Source organism: Benincasa hispida, chromosome 5 (assembly GCF_027475165.1).
Source record: "Benincasa hispida cultivar pf3 chromosome 5, pf3_genome.v1.1, whole genome shotgun sequence".
NCBI classification, from domain to species: Eukaryota; Viridiplantae; Streptophyta; class Magnoliopsida; order Cucurbitales; family Cucurbitaceae; genus Benincasa; species Benincasa hispida.
This window is the reverse complement of record NC_143482.1, coordinates 61,990,538-62,004,570: the sequence shown is the minus strand read 5'-3', so window position 1 is coordinate 62,004,570 and position 14,033 is coordinate 61,990,538. Positions and strand designations below refer to the sequence as shown.

Below are 14,033 nucleotides of genomic sequence, written 5' to 3'. Positions count from 1 at the left end.
AAATGAAGTGTAAGCAAAATGTATAAGATGTCCAAAGCTTGTCTCTAGCTATAACTGGCCCACAGTTTTTAATCACCATTTTCAAAAGTCTTTTCCTTATCAGCTAAATGGGGTTTTGTATTGGTTTCTTCATTGAAAAATACAAGGCATTGTATTCACCATCATCACTAGCTGGATTGTACTCAATGGAAGACAAAGCATGTGAGTCCTCATAGGTTCATGTCTCATATTCCCTATTCATTAGTTTTGAGAAGATCTCTTTATCATCTATATAAATACACATTTGATATAGTTTGGAAGCAACCATAAGTCTTCACATTCTAAGTTGAAGGAAACTTTCTTCTCTCGAAGACGTGTTCTACGATTTCTCTCGTTGCTCTAAATCTACCAATTATACCACACAACATGAGACTTTTCCATCTTCTTAAAAGAAGCCCAGGAGTTTCAGCAATTCCCAAGGGCTATTGTGCAGTATACGTCGGAGAGAGCCAAAAGAAGCGGTTTGTGATTCCTATTACTTACTTGAATCAACCATGTTTCCAAGAGTTGCTTAGTCAAACTGAGGAAGAATTCGGTTACCACCATCCAATGGGAGGTCTTACTATCCATTGCAAAGATGATATCTTCACTGAACTCATCTCTTGTTTGAATGATCTATGAGAGATGTATAACATTTTCAGCATACAACCATTCTAAAAGAATAGAGCAGACACTAGAAATAATAAACACTCATGTATATTTTTTCATTTTCGTCATTTTTTTTTGTTTCCTTTAAGTGGGGAGTAAAATATTGTTTCCCTACATAAGGAAATTGTCCAATGAGGAAAATGAAATGACTTCAGTTCTACAAGAAATTAAAGAGGTTCATTCCTTAAAAAGTTTTTTTTTTCTTTCATGGTTATACTTATGCTTCTATAATTTATTTATGCAACCATGTGGATGAATGATGGGTCTTAAAAAGAACTATATTTTACATGTTAACTTCTTCAATTTTATACTATCAATTTGTTTAATATGTCAATTTTATAGGTAAAATAGTCTCGAGAATATTTTAGAATAATTACAATAAAATTGGATTAAACTGGAGTAAAAAGGACAAAAAATATAGCTAAAAAAGTCAAAACTGAGCAATGGATCAAAGGAAGAGAAGAAAAAAAAGAAGAAGATATGTGCAATTTTTTAACAATCGACATCTTTTGTCCGTCTTTAAAAGAAGATTTCTGCTGTCTGTCATTGTTTGTCTGTAATTAAAACGTCCCGTCACAACGTGGAAAGATAAGAAAACGGACGCGCCTACATGAGAGAGCGTTGGAACACGGCATCTGTGTTGAAGCATTTTTTTCAGCCAATTTTACGATTTTGAGAGCTTTTTTGTATATCTTCCGGAGAGCTTTTTGTAATTTTCTTCAATCTTTGTATAAATTCTTGCAAGAATCAATAGATTTTTTGAAGATTTTTCCACTTCATGAGTAGGTAAGTTCTTTTATCTTGGGAATTATATTTGATTAATCAATTCTTGAGGCTTTTCTTTTAATTTCTTCTTACAATTTGTTGTTCTTGAATGTTATTGTTGAAATTTGAATAAATTCTTTTAAAGATTGAATTGACAACTCAATTTTTATAGGTTTTTGTATGCAAAATTACATAGCTCTATAGCAAATTTGTAATTAGGTTGCAAGAACTAGTAATCTTGAATGAGAATTTGGACTTTTTCTTATTTTCTTCAAAAGATTTGCTAGTTTAGAACATTCAAATTAATCAATCTTGATTTTAGTCTTCTTAATTTCAAGAATGTCATAGTTAAGAAAACCCAAGAATTCATGCAATTTAGGAATTAAATGTGAAATGTCTTTAGAAAGCATTTATGAACTAAATTAAGGTTAATTGATCAATTTAGGTTAATTGGCTAATTAGGGCATTAGGGCTTAACCTTAATGAACTATGAAACAATTGAATTGTTTGAAATCAATTAAGTCTACAATAGAATTAGGTTAACCTAAATAAAATCCCCAAGTTCTTTTTTCCATTGAAATTCTTGCATAATTTTTTTTCATACTCTCTCTCATTAATTTCATTACCAAAATTTCATAGAAATTCTTGTTTTACTTTTACTTTGTTTCTTAAAACCAACCGCCCTTCAATTTGGATTTCAAAACTCAATTTTGCCAATATAAAGGTTCTTTGTGGATTGACCTCATACTTCTATTATTACTACGTGTTAGTATTAGTAATTGTGCATGTTTTACAAATTTTATTTGTTTTGGGTTAAGTTGAACTAACGACATCATTTTTAACTCGAACAATGAATCTTAGAAAATAGGATGACTTCATTTGTGTATTGGTTCTTTTTGGTTTCAAATATAAAATTTGAGTAAACTCCAATGTTGGGGTACGACTGATCCTCCATAAAGACACTGTATAACCATATAACCCTATGCCTTTGTCAATTCTCAAATTTTCCAGAAAGACAGTAATGTTTCTGTTGGTTTTCATCCTTCAGCCTTGTAACTCTTTTTCTTACCTACCAGTCATAAATGGAAAACAATATTGGGTTCTCAAGTAAAACAATGGAAAATTGACAAAAATGATGTTTTTGGAGTTTTATTTTATATTTTTGACCTATTTTTGAAAAACAAGTTTTTTTGACCCTATGATGATAAAAATGATGTAAGCATGAGAAATTTTGGTTGTACAATAACTCTTATGCCCCTTATTAAATTTTCACTTTTAATTTCAACAACCAACCTACCAAATTAATTCATCAAAAAAGAAACAATCAACCAAACAAACATAAATACAAGCAAATGAATTCTAACATGGAAAATCAATTTTGACCGATAATTTTTTGTATTGGAAATGGCCCCACTTGCATGGGCCCGACCGGAAATTAGTGTACTTTGATCATATTTTGCATGAGCCCGGCCGGGAATTGGTACATACTTGCATGGATCCGGCTGGGAATTAATGTACTTAGAACATATTTTGCATGCGCCCGACCGAGAATTGGTACATACTTGAATAGGCCCGATCGGGAATTAGTGTATTTTGAATATACTGGTTTTTGACCCAGTCCCATACATGTTGAAAGGCATTATTATAATTTTACATTGTTTGCAAATGGGGTAAAAAAAAAATGTTTTTAAAAAGGGTCTAAATTTCAAAAACAAAACTCCAAATAGGTTATTTTTTGTCAATTGTCCTAAAACAATTTGCTCCCAAGTTCTCACAAACAAAATATTTTCCTATAACAAACAACTTCTCTTTCTGGGCCCTTATATAGTTCTCCCTCCTTGAAATTGAAATTTAAAGTACTTGTTTCCATTGGCATAAAGTAAAGTCTCTATTGATCTTTATTCACAGGAAACTAAACAACTCTGAAGTCTAAAGTTCTTCCAAAAGCTGGTTTGAAGTTCATGTTAGAAGGGATCAAAGAAGTTATTTGTTATTCCTACAATTTTATATGAAGCAGTCTGCCTTTCAAGATTTGTCAACATATAAATTTCACAAAACAGGAACGGTGGAAAGTAACAGCCTAGATTGCGTCACTATTTCAATGAGCAGAAGCTAAGCGGACCTCCTCCGTTGAGCCATCTCAGCGGCAAATTGTTTTATTTTTTTATTCAGGATTCCACGTAAAAAAACGAAGATATCGCACAATCTTTATCAAATACATAAGTTACTTCTCTTATTACCGATTAATTTTCAGATGAAATCTCATGTTTATCGAATACTTTGTTTCGGATAAACATATTAGTTGCTATCTCTTTTGTGGTATTTATTGAACAAGATTGGAAATGTTTAAATCAAGTTGACTTGTCAAAGAAAAAACTACTCCAGAAAATGGGCCTCTTTCATCTTGACATTCATTATGCTTTTAGCAACAAGCTTAATCTTCTCTTTCTATTCTGCAAGATGTAGTATTTCCTCTATTTAATAAGATTATATCCATACACTGTGTAGTCTTAATAAAATGGAAGCAGAATGTGGAATGTCCAATGCTTGTCCTTGGCTAGAGCTGGCCCACGGTTTCAAATCACCATTTTCATAAGACTTTTATTTAGAGCTAAGTGGGATCTTGTATTTGTTTCTTCACTGAAAATGAAAGACTTTTCAATGTATTTGCCAACATCACTGGCTGGATTGTAATAGTTGAAAGACAAAGCATGTGATGCCTCATAAGTTCATGTCTTCTACTGCTATGCCCCTCCATTAGCTTCTAAGAAGGCCTCTTTATCATTGTATATAAATATAACATTGTATATGGTCCAAAAGAAACCACAAGTCTTTCACATCCTCATCTAAAAGAAACTTTCTTCTCTCTAGACGCATTCTTCAATTTTCTTGTTGCTCTAAGTACACAGATTATATTGTACACTACAAACATGGGGCTTGTTCGCCAACTTCTTAAAAGAAACCAGGGAGTTTCTGCAGCTCCCAAGGGCTATTGTGCAGTCTATGTTGGAAAAAGCCAAAAGAAGCGGTTTGTGATCCCCATAACTTACTGAATCAACCATGTTTTCAGGAATTGCTTTGCCAAACTGAAGAAGAATTTGGTTACTATCATCCCATGGGCGGTCTTACTATTCATTGCAAAGATGATATTTTTACAGATCTCATCTCTCATATGAATGATTTATGAGAGATGCATTGAAATGTATAGCATATAATCAAATATTGTAGAATAGAAAACCAAACCCATGTACATTTTTTTTTACAGTTTCTTCATTTATTTATTTTTTTCCTTTAAGTGGGAGTGAAATTATGTTTTCCTGCTTAAGGAAATTACCCAAGGATGAAGATGAAATGGCTTCAGTTCATAGGAAATTTAAGAGGTTCATTCCTTAAAAAGTATTCTCTTTATTTCGTGGTTATGCTTCTTTTTTTTCTTTTATGCAATCATATGGATGGATCTTAATTATAAAATATGCTAAAATCATTTGTGTATTAATTCCTTTTGGTTTCAAATTTAAAATTTGAGTAAAATTTAGTGGCAGGATATGATTAAACCTCCAATAAAGACATAACATAATCATATAACTCTATGCTTCTTTCAATTATGAGGTTTGCCAGGAAGACAGTCATGGTTTTGTTGATTTTCATCCTTCTGCTTTGTAACTCTTTTTCTTACTTTCCAGCCATAAATGGAAAACACAATATTGGGTTCTCAAGTAAACCAATGTGCTCCCAAGTTCTCACAAAACAAAATATTTCCCTACAACAACTTCTCTTTTTGGGTCCTTGTATAGTTTTTCCTCCTTGAAATCGAAATTTACAGTACAGTGAGTTCCATTGGTATAAAGTAAAATCTCTATTGATCTTCATTCACAAGAAACCAAACAACTCTGATGTCTGAATTTTTTCCAAGGGCTGGTTTAAAGTTCATGTTAGAAGGGACAAGAAGTTATTTGTTGTTCCTAAATTTTTACTTGAACCAGTCTGCCTTTCAAGATTTCTCATCATATCAATTCCACAAAACTGTGCTACCAGCCTAGATTGCAATTTCATTTCAATGAGCAGAAGTTAAGCTATCAAGTTAGAGAACCTTCTCTGTTGAGCCATCTTAACAGGTGAATTGTTTTACTTTGTGTTGAGGATTTCACAGTGAAAAGATGAAGAGCCTCCATGTTTATCTAATATGGTATCAGATCCAGAAGTCCCAAACGAATATTGGTTTAAAAAATTAGAATCTGACTCAAGAATAGTGAACCCAAAAGGCTAGAAGCACCATCATGAGCATGTTGAGGATCCCATATAGAGAATATGACGAGACCTTACAATCTTTATAATATGCGTGAGTTATTTCTCTCATTGCCAATTAATTTTCATATCTCTTTTGGGTAGTTATTGAAAAACATTGAAAATATTTGAATCATGTTGACTTGTCAAAGAAAAACTACCAGAAAATGGGACCCTTTTAACTTGAAATTCACTTATGTTTTTGTTGATTGAGCAACAAGCTTAATGATCTTCTCTTTCAATTCTGCAAGATGTAGTATTTCCTCTATTTTAATGAGCTTATACCCATAAAGATAAACTTAGTCTCAATAAATGGAAGCAGAATGTTGTGTGTCCAAGGCTTGTCTTTGGCTACAACTGGCCCACAGTTTCTAACCACCATTTTCACAAGACTTTTCTTTATAGCTAATTGGGATATTGTATTTGTTTCTTCACTGAAAATGTAAGCCTTTTTTCAATGCATTTGCCAACATCACTGGCTAGATTGTAATAATTGGAAGACAAAGCATGTGAAGCCTCATAAGTTCATGTCTCCTACTGTTATCCCATCCAATACTTCTGAGAATGCCTCTTTATCCTTTTATATAAATATAACATTGGATATGGTCCAAAAGCAACCAGAAGTCTTTCACATCCTGAACTAAAAGGAACTTTCTTCTCTCTAAAACGCATTTTGCGATTTTCTTGTTGCTCTAAGTATACAGATTATATTGTACACTGCAAACATGGGGCTTGTTCGCCAACTTCTTAAAAGAAACCAAGGAGTTTGTGCAGTTTCCAAGGGCCATTGTGCAGTTTATGTTGGAGAAAGCCAAAAGAAGCGGTTCGTAATCCCGATAACTTTCTTGAATCAACCATTTTTCCAAGAGTTGCTTTGCCAAACTGAAGAAGAATTTGGCTACTATCATCCTATGGGTGGTCTTACTATTCGTTGCAGAGACGACATCTTTACAGATCTCATCTCTCATATGAATGATCTATGAGCGATGCACTAAAATCTATAGCATATAACCAAACTTGTAGAATAGGAACATTAGAAATAACCAACACTACCTTCTTTTTTTTTTTTCTTTTTTTTTTTTCATTTTCATCATGTTTTTTTGTTTCCTTTTAAGTGGGGAGTGAAATTATGTTTTCCTGCTTAAGGAAATTACCCAAAGATGAAAATGAAATGGCTTCAGTTCTGCAAGAAATTTAAGAGGTTCATTCCTTAAAAGAGTATTCTCTTTATTTTATGGTTATGCTTCTATTATTTTTATGCATTCATATGGATGAATCTTAATCATAAAATATGCTAAATTAAATTGTGTATTAATTCCTTCTGGTTTCAAATTTAAAATTTGAGTAAAATTTAGTGGTAACCCTCCATAAATACATAGTATAACCACATAGCCATATGCTTCTTTCAATTTTGAGGTTTGCCAGAAAGACAGTAATGTTTCTGTTGGTTTTCATCCTTTTGCCTTGTAACTCTTTTTCTTACCTTCCAACCATAAATGGAAAACACATTATTGGATTCCCAAGTAAAACAATGGGCTCCCAAGTTCTCACAAACAAAAAATTCCTACAACAAATTCTCTTTCTGGGTCCTTATATAGTTCTTTCTCCTAGAAATCGAAATTTACAGTACTGTGATTTCCATTGGTATAAATTAAAGTTTCTATTAATCTTCATTTACAGGAAACCAAACAACTCGGAAGTCTGAAGTTCTTCCAAAAGCTGGTTTAAAGTTCATGTTAGTAGGGACAACAAACATTTTTACTTGAGCCCGTCTTTCTTTCAAGATTTCTCAACATATTAATTGCACAAAATAGAAACTGTGCTAACAGCCTAGATTGCAGTACCATTTCAATGAGCAGAAGTTAAGCTATCAAGTCAGAGGACCTACTCTGCTGAGTCATCTTAGTTGGCAAATTGTTTTACTTTGTGTTGATGATTCCACATTGAAAAGATGAACAAATCTCACAATATACATGGGTCCTCTTCTCATTATCAATTGGTTTGATGATTGACTCCATGTTCATATAATATGGCATTTGAATCATAAAATCCAAACGGATATTGGTCCAAAAACTTGGAATGCAATCTAATAATAGTGAATTCAAAAGAGGCACTATTTCGAGAGAGCATGTTGAAGGTCCCACATTGAAGAGATGAAGAGACCTCACAATCTTTATAAGATGCATGAGTTACTCCTCTCATTCTAATTAGTTTTGAGATGAAATTTCATGTTTTTCTAATACTTTGTATCGGATAAGCATATTAATTGCTATCTCTTCTGGGATAGTTATTGAACAACATTGGAAATGTTTGAATCATGTTGACTTGTCAAAGAAAAAACTACTCCAAAAAATGGGCCCCTTTTATCTTGAAATTCATTTATGTTTTTAGTAACAAGCTTAATCTTCTCTTTCTATTCTACAAGATGTTGTACTTCCTCCATTTAATGAGATTATATCCATAAACTGTGTAGTCTTAATAAAATAGAAGCAGAATGTGGAGTGTCCAAGGCTTGTCGTGGCTTCAACTGGCCCACAGTTTCTAATTACCATTTTCACAAGACTTTTCTTTAGAGGTAAGTGGGATCTTGTGTTTGTTTCTACACTAAAAATGTAAGACTTTTTTCAATGTATTTGCCAACATCATTGGCTGGATTGTAATAGTTGGAAGACAAAGCATGTGATGCCTCGTAAGTTCATGTCTCCTACTGCTATGCCCCATCCAATAGCTTCTAAGAAGGCCTCTTTATCATTGTATATAAATATGACATTGGATATGGTCCAAAAGCAACCATAAGTCTTTCACATCCTCATTCTTTCTTCTCTCTAAAACGCGTTCTGCGATTTTCTTCGTTGCTCCAAGTATACAGATTATATTGTACACTACAAACATGGGTCTTGTTCGCCAGCTTCTTAAAAGAAACCAAGGAGTTTCTGCAGTTCCCAAGGGCTATTGTGCAATCTATGTTGGAGAAAGCCAAAAGAAGCGATTCGTGATCCCCATAACTTACTTGAATCAACCATGTTTTCAGGAGTTACTTTGTCAAACTGAAGAAGAATTTGGTTACTATCATCCTATGGGTGGTCTTACTATTCATTGCAGAGACGACATTTTTGCAGATCTCATCTCTCATATGAACGATCTATGAGCGATGCACTAAAATCTATAGCATACTAATCTTGTAGAATAGGAAAATTAGAAATAACGAACACTCGTGTACATTTTTTTCATTTTCATCATTTTTTTTTTGTTTCCTTTAAGTGGGGAGTGAAGTTATGTTTTCTTTCTCAAGGAAATTACCCAAGGCTGAAAATGAAATGGCTTCAATTCGACAGAAAATTTAAGAGGTTCATTCTTCAAAAAAGTATTCTCTTCATTTTATGGTTATGCTTCTATTTTTATCTATGCAATCATATGGATGAATCTTATTATAAAATATGACAAATTTATTTGTTTATTAAATCCTTTTGGTTTCAAATTTAAAATTTGAGTAAAATTTAGTGGTAGGATATGATTGAACCTCCTTACCTCCATAAAAACAGCATAACCATATAACCCTATGCTTCTTTCAATTCTGAGGTTGAAAGACAGTCATGTTTTTGTTGGTCTTCATCCTTCTGCCTTGTAACTCTTTTTATTACCTTCCAGCCATAAATGAAAAACACAATATTGGGTTTTCAAGTAAACCAATGTGCTCCCATGTTTCACAAACAAAATATTTCCCTACCAACAACTTCTCTTTCTAGGTCCTTATATAGTTCTTCCTCTTCAAGCAGCTTTGAAGTCTGTATTTCTTCCAAGGGCTGTTTGAAGTTCATGTTAGATGGGACAAAAGAAGTTATTTGTTGTTCCATTTTTACTTGAACTAGTCTGCCTTTCAAGATTTCTCAACATATTAATTCTACAAAACAGAAATTGTGTTAACAGTCTAGATTGTTGTACCATTTCAACGAGCAAAAGTCAAGCTACCAACTCAGAGGACCTCTTCTGTTGAGCCATCTTAGTTGGCGAATTGTTTTACTTTGTGGTGAGGATTCCATAGCAAAAAGATGAAGAGATCTCACGATCTTTATAAGATATATAGGTTACTTCTCCCATTTTCAATTGATTTTTAGATGGAATATCATATACATCTAATACTTTGTTTCGGATAAACAGATTAGTTGCTATCTCCAGAACAACATTGGAAATCTTTGAATCATGTTGACTTGTCAAAGAAAAACTACTCCAGAAAATGGGCCCCTTTTAACTTTGAAATTCATTTATGCTTTTGTTGATTAAGCAACAAGCTTAATCTTCTCTTTCTATTATGCAAGATGTAGTATTTCCTCCATTTAATGAGAATATATCCATATTAATAAAATGGAAGTAGAATGTGGAGTGTCCAAGGCTTGTCCTTGGCTACAACTGGCCCACAGTTTCTAATCACCATTTTCACAAGACTTTTTTTTTAGAGCTAAGTGGCTATTTGTTTCTTCACTGAAAATGCAAGACTTTTTTCAATGTATTTGTCAACATCATTGGCTGGATTGTGAAGACAAATCATGTGAGGCCTCATAGTTCATGTCTCCTCTTTATCATTGTATATAAATATGACATTGGATATGGTCCAAAAGCATCCTCATTCTTTCTTCTCTCTAAAACACGTTCTGCAATTTTCTTCGTTGCTCCAAGTATACAGATTATATTGTACACTACAAACATGGGTCTTGTTCGCCAGCTTCTTAAAAGAAACCAAGGAGTTTCTGCAGTTTCCAAGGGCTATTGTGCAGTCTATGTTGGAGAAAGCCAAAAGAAGCGATTTGTGATCCCCATAACTTACTTGAATCAACCATGTTTTCGGGAGTTGCTTTGTCAAACTGAAGAAGAATTTGGTTACTATCATCCTATGGGTGGTCTTACTATTCATTGCAAAGTCGACATTTTTGCTGATCTCATTTCTCATATGAATGATCTATGAGAGATGTGTTGAAATCTATAGCATATAATCAATCTTGTAGAATAGGAGCATTAGAAATAACCATAATCATGTACATTTTTTTTTTCATTTTCCTTCTTTTTTGTTTCCTTGAGATGGGAGTAAAAGAATGTTGCCCTACATTAAGGAAATTACCAGTGATGGAAATGAAATGGCCACAGCTTTACTAGAAATTGAAGAGATCTCTTACTTCAAAAAGTATTGTCTTTATTTCTTGGTTATGCTTCTCTTCTCTGTTTATGTAAACAAATTATATGGATCAATTTCACTTTTTAAGAACCTGAGCGTTCACATAAAAGATGCTAAACAATTAATATTTGCTTTTTTGGGGAGCTTGATTTCATCAAACAAGCACTGTAAGGTTATAATAACAAAAACTTGATCAAGAGATTTTATTAGTATATAATGTCTATTAATTATAATCAATGGTAGGCCATGATTGGCCTTCTATGAGATGCTGTATAGTCATGTAACCAAATGCTTTTCTCAGTTCTGAGATCAGGTTGGAAGACAATAATGTTTATGTTAGTTTTCATCCTTCTGCCTTGTAACTCTTTTTCTTGCCTTCCAGCTATAAATGGTAAACATACTACTGAATCTCAGGTAAAAGTAAAACAAAGTGCTCCCAAGAACTCAAAAACAAAAAGGAAATGATTATAAAGTACAAATATGGGGCTTCGCCATCTTCTTGAAAGAAACCAAGGAGTTTTAGAGGTTCCCAAGGGCATTTGAACAGTCTATTAGAGGGAGCCAAAAGAAACGGTTTGTGATCCCGATAACTTACTTGAATCAGCCATGTTTTTCAGAGTTGCTTTGTCAGACTGAAGAAGAATTTGGTTACTAGCATGCTATGGGTGGTCTTACTATTCATTGCAGTGACGACATTTTCACCAATAACATCTCCCATGTGTATTTTTCTTTTCATTGCCGTGTATTTTTTGTTTCCTCTAGAGGGGAGTAAAAGAATGTTTCCCTGCATAATCCATAACTTTCCTGAAAGTTACAGAGGTCATTGCTTGAAAAAGTATTCTCTTTATCTTATGATTTCACTTCTCTTCTTAAGCAAACCAGCTACATGGATGAATTTTAATTTTTGGTCCATACAGATAAGAAGCTACATCATTCAGATCGCTTCATTTTGGTTGAATTCAAACAATCATTTTTAAGCCGTACTTGAACTAATAACTCCATAATTAATATTTGATATCAGAAATATCTGAAACAATTATCCTCAATTCCTTCATTTCCTTATATAACTTCATCACTTGATCAATTCAAGCAGATGCTAAGATGTATCCAAAATATTAGACGGTTCTGTTTTATTTCCTATTATGAGTGGATCATGAAGAAGAGAACCAAAGTTCAAATCTTTATAAGAGATGCTGCTAGAGAGGATAACCATGGCGACCTGTTAGTTTCCTTAAGAGCTAGCTTTTCTTAAGATTCAAAATGGACAAAAAAGTAGTGTACAACATTACTGTCTTTCCTCAAGTTACTTGGAGAAGATCATCATTCATTTATGAGACATATCTATTATAATTTCTAGTTTGAGGTACTTGAAACTTGGACTCCTAACTCAACCAATTCACATATGCTAGGGGCAATTCTGATTTTCCTTCTCTAAAACCTTTACTGGTCTAGCACCTCCATGTTATATAGTCTACGAATCATCTGTATTAATGCTATCTCCCATATGATGAGATTAGGCAGTAGGGTAGAGCTGCAGGCAATCTACATATGATAGTGGACCCACTGACTTGTTATCTGCTTGTTTAGGTATGACTGATGAAAATCAACACCTAAACTACATTCATATGTATTTCTTTCAACTTCAGCTGGCAGGCAAAGCCATGTGGTTCACTCTTACCTTTATCCTTCACTGGGCCCAATTGGCTGGTTTCCTCTCCACCACTTGTTGCTTAAGAGTTAAGGAGGACTAAAATGTTTCATCTTGTGTATATATATAGAAGCAGATCCTAATGAAAATCTCACCACATTTCCAAATTTTGCTCTATCTTCCTCAAACATAACTTGAAACAAGACTTGAAGAATCGGTATAAAAACATACAGTTTGCCATCTTGCGTATTCATCTACCTGGCGTTGTTAATGCCAAACAGATTCTCCAATGAATTCATCGCAGTTCAGATGCGATTCCGAAGGGGCATTTCACTGTTTATGTTGGAGAAGCGCAAAGGAAGCGCTTTGTTGTACCAGTTTCTTACCTGAGTCATCCTTCTTTTCAGACATTGTTGAGTCAGGCTGAAGAGGAGTTTGGTTTCCATCATCCCATGGGAGGTCTCACAATTCCATGTAGAGAAGAAGCTTTTCTTAATCTCACTCGAAGTTTGAGCGGTTCATGATCTTCGAGGTGGCTAGATTTAGTTTAGAAAAATAGACAGAAGCTTAGGGTCAACAGTTTTGTCATTAGGAAATTCATCTTTCAGTTATTGTATGGTTCATTCTTTTGGTTGAAGGAAACTGTATAATGAAATTACTCAATACAGATACTTTGGTTGGAAGTCCTTCCTTTACTCTTTCCATACTTAAGGAATATCAAGAAAAACTTATAAATATTTGTTAATAGTCATGGCTTTCTTATGATTTTTCCCTCAAATGCACCTACATTACCCTTCAAGTCTTGTCATTGCAAAATTCAAGATCTTTCAGGAGATTTTCTTGGGATCTCTGCAATATCAAAAGAAATTGAAACAAAACTAGGCCATAATTAGATAAGGATTAAGGCCTGCATGATATGGGAAAAGAGAGAGCTTTTCCAAGTGGGACCATTCTAGGTTATTCACAGTGCAATAGTGAGTGTGTTTTTACAACAACCAATAAGAATAACTCCTTTTTGATGTGATAATAGACAGAACCATGTGATATCCTTCAAGGATTGAACATGCCAACAACTATATAGTCAGAATCAGTCTTAACTTCTTAGAAGACAGAACCATGTTATCACACAATGGCTGATCATAACTTTGTAGCTCGGCCTGCAGTGGCATTCACATTAACCGAGCCACATCTCCGTCTCTCCTCCGCTTGTTTATTCATCTTTATATATGAACAATAAGCTATTCTACAGCCACATAGCACTTTAAATTGAGGTGAACATAACACCATTATCACGAGAAGACGAACAAAATATTATCTATCAATTGCGTTAGGTAGGTCATGTTGATTCTAGCAGGAAGATGATTAGTTGTATGGTTAAATCATAAATGTGTTGATTTTACAAAACTTTGTGTCTGATGTTAAGGACATAAAACACAATCCCATCCTGAAACAGTCTTTCTTAATTCTTTTGCAAATCAGTCA

At 33.6% G+C, this 14,033-nt stretch overlaps 1 protein-coding gene, 1 long non-coding RNA gene and 1 pseudogene across 2 annotated transcripts; all 3 read left to right on the top strand.

The window, feature by feature from the left end:
* Positions 1-319: 319 nt before the first annotated feature.
* LOC150036319 (auxin-induced protein 15A-like) lies at positions 320-857 on the top strand. Its single transcript, XM_090313700.1, has one exon. It carries the CDS (start codon positions 406-408, stop codon positions 658-660), a length of 255 nt encoding a protein of 84 aa, XP_090169826.1. The 5' UTR covers positions 320-405; the 3' UTR covers positions 661-857.
* A 466-nt stretch (positions 858-1,323) lies between these two features.
* Positions 1,324-3,807, top strand: LOC150036318 (uncharacterized). Its single transcript, XR_016529566.1, has 2 exons — positions 1,324-1,473; positions 3,361-3,807. It is a non-coding gene; the product is annotated as an uncharacterized LOC150036318 (long non-coding RNA).
* Positions 3,808-12,697: 8,890 nt separating this feature from the next.
* LOC150036317 (auxin-responsive protein SAUR19 pseudogene) lies at positions 12,698-13,237 on the top strand (annotated as a pseudogene).
* The last annotated feature ends 796 nt before the right edge of the window (positions 13,238-14,033 follow it).